The sequence below is a fragment of the Frankliniella occidentalis genome, unplaced genomic scaffold (assembly GCF_000697945.3).
Source record: "Frankliniella occidentalis isolate FOCC.00 unplaced genomic scaffold, Focc_3.1 Scaffold410, whole genome shotgun sequence".
In the NCBI taxonomy this organism is placed as follows: Eukaryota; Metazoa; Arthropoda; class Insecta; order Thysanoptera; family Thripidae; genus Frankliniella; species Frankliniella occidentalis.
The window spans coordinates 143516-150517 of record NW_026267532.1 but is presented as its reverse complement, the minus strand read 5'-3'; the positions used below and the strand labels follow the sequence as shown (position 1 = coordinate 150517).

Here is a 7002-nt window from a genome sequence, read left to right as displayed (position 1 = left end):
GGTCGCAATATGTAGTTTTATAAAATATTTTTTTATGGGCTCCTAAGAGGTAACTCGTGAAAAGAGAACCCTATGGGCGAAAATTTCGACTGTTTTGCTGTATCTTGTACCGTTCTTGCGCTATGGGGCATTTCCTTGCGAAAACAACGTGAAAAAGAAAAACAGGTCTATTAAATCGTAAAAAAGGCTTCATGTCACGGAATTGTAAAGGGAGTAATACTGAAACCACACATTACGGGTCGAACCACACCCTCTTTTGGGCTCAAAGGTCCCTAGATTATCTAGTATCACCAAAACGCTAATTTTAACCTAACAATCTATTAAAATTCGAACTTTTAAGCAAAACCTTTAACGAACAGCAGACGTTTCATGTCCGTAATTTTAGAGTAATATGTCCCGGCAGCTTGTACAGGAAGAACCCAATGGGCGAAAGTTTCGTCCGTTTTGCTCTATCTTGTACCGCTTCGACGCAATGGCACATTTCGTGGCGAAAACAAAGTGAAAAAGACAAAATGGTCTAATAAATCGTAATAAAGGCTTCATGTTACAGAATTGTAAAGGGAGTAATACTTCAACCACACATTAACGGTCGAACCATACCCTCTTTTGGGCTGAAGGGTCCCTAGATTATCTAGTATCACTAAAACGTCGATTTTTACTTAACAATCTGACAAAATTCGATTTTTTAATGAAAACCATTACCGAACAGCAGAAGTTTCATGTCCCTTATTTTAGAGTAATAAGACCCCGACAAATGGTTCGAGAATGTCAAATTTTGGGCCCGGAAGGCTCTGTTCCCCTATACCCTCTCCTTTACTCGTCTCGGGTGTCAGCGCCGCAGGCCTACTATATGTGCGCCAGGCGCTCGGGTAACTCGTTAAAGTAGGACCCTGTGGGCCAAAATTTTGCCCGTTTGGCTGTATCTCTAACCGTTTCGGCGCCAGAGGGCGTTTTTCACACGGAAATGACCGCAAAAATTTTATGTTAACTCTCAGATATTTGATGGTGTCCGGCGGAGTAACTAATCAAACTGAAACCTCGAGGAACAAAACTAGTGACTTTTGGGGCCGAAGGCCTATTTACGACTGTGCCCATTGCCCGACTCGGGTGTCAGCGCCGCACGCCTAGGTAGATGTATGCCTGGCGCGTCTCAGCGTAACAGTGTATCGTGAGATATCGCGAAGCCTGTTACGCGAGACGTGGTCTGGCGTACATCTACCTAGGTTTATCTTAAAGCTTGACTGACTAGCCTACTTTAGTTTGTTCTACAGCTTTTCTTTTAAAAAATAAATGTTGTTTCAAAGGAATTTGTTTTTTTCCGTTGGTATCCTCTGAAACCATTCAAATTCGCGCGCCATGATGTTATGTCGAGTTTTTTTGTGGCGGGTGGTGGCGGGTTGAGCGCGTCTGGCGGGCTGTCGCATCAAGACTCTGGCCACACTGGTTTGGCTTACAAGTTTGGTTTGCTGCCAAAGTAGTTTTTGAAAACCTAATGACATATTTTTGTTTTAGTTATAATTCTTTGATCTCCAAGTCTTTTGCTTATTTATTTTTGTGATACTAGGTTCTTAAAGATTTTCCTGATGTTTTGGATTTTGGTTTTTATTTGTTCTGACCAAATTGATTATTTTCATTCAAAGTGATATGTTACTTACAGACTGAAAAGTAATAAACCTTGTTTTGCAATAATTGTTTATTTCTGCTTTCTGAGGATATCTCTTGAAATTTACATTTACTCATTTACAACTCTTTAACAGAACTGCAATTAAAAATAAAGGAACGTTGCCTTAAGTGATAACATTTAGATTGTTATACTTACAGCCACAATTTATGGGTTTGTGTTGCTACATCTACTCGTTTACAACTTTAAAACAGCAGTGCAATTACAAATAAAGAAATCTTACTTGAATGATAACATTAAGATTATTATACTTCAAGCCACAATTTATTAAACTGGAAAATTATTTGTAATGTGGTAACGCTTTTCCACCCCTCTAGCCGTGACACCTCCTAGTAAAGGATGATCAGGCTCAATCTGAACATTGGTATGGTCAAAATCTGGATATTGATCAAAAGGCACTTTCCCACGTGTTTCTTCTGGTTCTCCCACATCTGGGGCTTCACCTTGGAGAATCAAAAAGTTGTGAAGTACCACTGATGCAACAATTGTCCTAACTACAAGTACAGGTTTTCTGGCTGAAAGAAAAAAGAGCCTTCGCCATTTCATCTTAAGAAAACCAAACGCCCGTTCCACCATACTTCTTGAGCTTGACATCATGGCGTTGTAATCTTGGCGTACTGTGAGATTACCATTGTTTCGGTATGGAGTGAGGACCTTGTCCGTAAGAATATAACCTGAGTCCCCAAGTATGTGCTGATCCTGATCCGGAAGAGTGTCATCTTCAAGGAATTTTCTACTCAAGGGACACCTTCTGAAGACCCTGGAGTCGTGCAGGCTTCTAGGCTCTCCTACATAAATATCCCTGAAGACTAGAGTAGGGTCAACAACACCCTGCAGAGAGACGGCGTAGTCATGGTGCCTATTTATATATCTTTGGGGTTCAATAACTGGAGCAGTACACAGTGGTATGTATGAAGCATCCACTGCCCCAACCACTCCAGGGAATCCACTACGCCTCTCACACCCATCACTGATGGCGATTCTCTCCCCAGGAAGAGGCCATCTGACATATCTCTCGGATAATTCTGAGAGCACAAAGATGATGACTGCATAGTAAACGTGAAGTAGTGCAGGGGTCAGCTCGACCTGCATCGCCACACTCATGAACGTATCGGGGTACCGGGATAAAGTTGGCTAGAAAAATTTTCTGGCCAAAAACATTTTCGACATCTACTTCAAAAAAAAAAAAAAAAAAAAAAGGGCTAAAAAGACCTCCCGAACACGAAACGGGCCATTTCCAAACTGTGCCCAGCGATAAAAAGTTTCCTGGTTCAAAAAAGCGTTCAAAATTCAGGAATTTTGCCCAGCAAAAGGAAAGAACCTGAAGGCGAAATGGCCAATTTAGAACGCTTTTGTAAACCAGGAAACTTTCTATTGCTGGGCATAATTCGGAAATGGTCCGTTTTGGGTTGAGGGGGTCAAGAGGCACCTTTCCTGTGAAAATAGGAATTATGCCCAGCATAGGGAAAGACCCTGGAGGCAGAAAAGGGGATTTTTAACGCTTTTTTGAACCAGGAAACTTTATATTGCTGGGCATTACTCGGAAATGGTCCGTTTTGTGTTAAGGGGGTCAAGAGGCCCCCTTCGTGTGAAAATGGGAATTATGCCCAGCCTAGGGAAGATTCTAGAGGCAAACAGGCCAATTTTGAACGCTTTTTTGAACCAGGAAACTTTCTATTGGTGGGCACAATCCGGAAATGGTCGGTTTTGGGTTAAGGGGGTCAAAAGACACATTCCCTGTGAAAATAGGAATTTTGCCTAGCATAGGAAAGATCCTGGAGGCGAAATGGCCAATTTTGAACGCTTCTTTGAGCCAGGAAACTTTCTTTTGCTGGGCATGATTCGGAAATGGTCCGTTTCGTGTTGGGGAGGTCTTGTTAGCCTTTTTTTGGTTATTTTTTTTTGTTGAAAAAATAGATGTCAAAAATTTTTCTGTCCAGAAAATTTTTCTAGCCAACTTTATCCCGGTATGCGGGGTGGCCAGGATCCACAACACAGGTAAGAGGAAAAAAGACCCTCTAGCGCCTAAACGGTTAGAGATAGAGCAAAACGGACGAGTTACCCCTTGGGAGAACATAAAAAAATTACTTTTCGGGAGAATTTTTGAACCTCGGATACCCCCATTCACACCCTTCGGGGTGGTTGCCAGGATTTGCCGTAGGCGTTTCGTTCTTTAGGAGTGGACCTTAGATACCCTGAAAATTTCAAGTCTCTAGCACATCTCCCTCTAGTGTAACAGACAGACACACAGACAGACAGACACGAGGTCGTTTGCATAAGCCCGCTGGATAGCTTTTTCAAAGCAGAAGGGCGGGCTACAAGCGTCTTAAGTTGGAGACGCGCTGCCTGCAGTGCCGTCTGGAGGCAATTCACTGGCAGTCTAATGTTGAAATACGGACCACAATCGGCAACCGCCACCCATTGAGTTTGTAAGCGGCACGAACATGTTCTGTACGTGTGCATACAGACCACACATACGACAATCCTTATCTGTTCGTGAGGTGTCCTGGTCTGCCACAATGGGGTCCTGAGCACATACGGAACGTATACGAGGTACGCGGTCTGTACATATGTATATCGTTTACGTGAGGCATACATACGCAGCATATGTACCGGAACGCAACGGCTCGCAGTCTGCAAGGAGGTGAACGCGATATTTTGCCTGCTGCAACCCCAACCTCAGCGTAGAGGCGCTAGTAGTAGATCGGCACTTAAAACCTATACACACGGACTTCATGGCGCCTCCGTATAAACGCAGTTCCCGGGGGCTTGGTACAAACGGAGTTCAGCAGGCCGCCGTACCAGGGGGTCGCATCGCAGTGCTGAGAGCGCGGCCTATGCGCGAGCCCCGAAAGTCGCCGCCCGGACGGCGCGAACCGGCCGTTCAAACCACCGCTCAGTGCTCCTCACTGCAGATTAGCTATGTTTAAAATACTTTGCCACGCAAGAATTGTTGATGAAAGTTTACAATACGCTGCCGCAGGTCACAAGGATCTGAAATATAACAAGATCTCACCTATTTCGCGTCTTTTATCTCGATAATGAACAAAAATATTTACGAGCGCTGAGGAGAACCTGTCGCACTGGTCCAATACTTTCAGCATTTCAGACAAAATAATGCCCGACCCACATCAGCCCTTCGATAAAAAGGTAAGAGACACATTGGCGAAGTGCTTTATAGGTATTTGTTGTCGAACCTGATAGAATTTGGTTTGGAAATTTAGGGAACAAAAGATTGAAGTACACGCAGATGATACTGGATAACGAATACTGTATTGTGTTGGTTCATCTATAAGGTAAACGCAGGCAAGAAGAACAAAAGTTACACTGGAGTGGGAGACATTGTCTAGAAGGCCGTGTCATTGCGGCCAACCTGCATTCAGTTAAATCTCCAACACTCCCCCTTAACGGAATGCCAGGTTGAAGAAACCGTTCATTTGTGTTTGTTTACTTTTCTTCAGCTTGCGATGATTGTTGGATTTCATCCAGAGAAGTCACGAGCAGTGATTGAAACTTCTGGAATTTCTTTGTTGCTAGCGGCTTAGTGAACATGTCTGAGATATTATCGTTGGTTGGGACATAGTCTAAAACGAACAGATTGTTCACATAGGCAGCGTTCAAGTGGTAGAAGCGAACTTGTATGTGTTTAGTACTTTTGTTTAGTTGTCCTACTTTAATCATTTTAATGGTAGACTGATTATCCATGAACAGAGTAATTTCTGCTAGCTTACCAGTGAGTTCTGTCAATAGATCTTTTACATACTGTACGTCCTTGACACAATCTGCAGCTGAAATATACTCTGCTTCAGCAGTGGAGAGAGCCACTATACTCTGGCGTTTAGAACTCCATGTAATAGGTCCATTATTAATTAACAGAGTAAAACCTGATGTACTGACCCGTTTTCCTTCAGGTCCTGAGCCTGCAAAGTCAGCATCACAGTATGCATGAACGATTGGAGGAGGATTGGATCTGGCTCTGAACAAGAGTCCGTGAGCTACAGTTCCTTTTAGATATCTGAAGATCCTTTTTATTTGTATCAGTTCCTGTTGACCTGGATTTTCTATTTTTGTGCTTAGGTAGTTAACCGAGAAACTCAGATCAGGACGAGTTTTGCAGGCTAGGTACTGTAAGCTTCCCAGTGCTTCTCTGAATGGAAACTTTATCTTGTCTCGATTGTCTGAGTAGCCTGTAGGTTTTCTGTGAGGTTCCATTGGGAAACTCTCAGAATGACAATTTTCCATTCGATATTGGAGTAGGACCTTGTCAGCATATGCAGTTTGGGTCAGTAATATCCCTTTAGCAGTTTGAATTATTTCCATGCCCAAGTACACGGAGGGGTTGTGATGAATTGTAATCTCAAATTGAGTTTGTAGTTTGGTTAACAGTTTGTTCATGTCCGATTCATTGGATCCCAGGAGAATACCATCGTCAACGTGGATCCCTAGGATCAAAGATCTTGATTTATTTATGAAGATGCATTTGTCACTCTTTGTTTGATGCATTCCGAGAAAGATCACAAAATTAGAAAGTCTAGAATACCATCGTTGGGGTGCCTCTTTCAGGCCAAATAGAGCCTTTTTCAGTTCACATATCTTTCCATTATTTTCTGGTGTGTGAAAACCTTCTGGTATCAGCATGTACACTGGAGAGGTCAGAGTTCCATGCAAAAAGGCTGTTTTGACATCAAATTTCTTCATTGTTTGGTTGTTGTAAGCTGCCAGTGCCAGAAGTGCTCGTAAGTTGGATGTATCCACTACAGGGCTGTATGTCTGGCTGTAATCCAGTGAGTGTGTGGATTGTTCAAAACCCCTTGCTACCAATCTTGCACGATGTGTTCCATCATCCTTAATTTTGAATATCCATCTGCTTGAAATTACAGGTTGACCAGCAGCTTTATCAATGTCAACATAATCCCACACCTAGTTCTTATTCAGAGAGTTCATTCCAACTTGGACAGCAAAGCACTTGCACCGTCTTCTTTGCTTGAGTTTTTGATTTTGTTCTCTTCCCTCTTCAGACGATTCACAAGGTTTTCGATTGTCTTGTCTACTCGGGCAGTAAAGTCCCATGCAGTTGACATATCGGCAAGAAGTGGTGGTAAAATGCTGATAATTTTTGACATCACGGAAACATCGTTTATCTCTTGTTCAAGAGAGTTGAGCTGGTGAGCTAAATTTATAATGACACCAGTATTGTCGATTGCTGATAACTCCCTATCCCACCTGTATGCATAGAATTTCTCCATGAGCAGATTCTTTTGATGATCGGTATCTTGTTCCTATAAGTTCTTCAGTTTGGTGAACATGGCCATGGATGTATC

General features: G+C 42.8%; 1 protein-coding gene across 1 annotated transcript in view; it reads right to left on the bottom strand.

Annotated features, from left to right (window-relative positions):
* The window catches only part of LOC127751288 (uncharacterized), a 4052-nt gene extending 1215 nt beyond the window's left edge, over nt 1–2837 (bottom strand). The window contains exon 1 of the mRNA XM_052274568.1: nt 2000–2837. Within this exon, the coding sequence (XP_052130528.1) occupies nt 2000–2785 (786 nt within the window). The 5' untranslated portion in view covers nt 2786–2837. The remainder of the gene's footprint in view (nt 1–1999) is intronic.
* Between the last annotated feature and the right edge of the window lie 4165 nt (nt 2838–7002).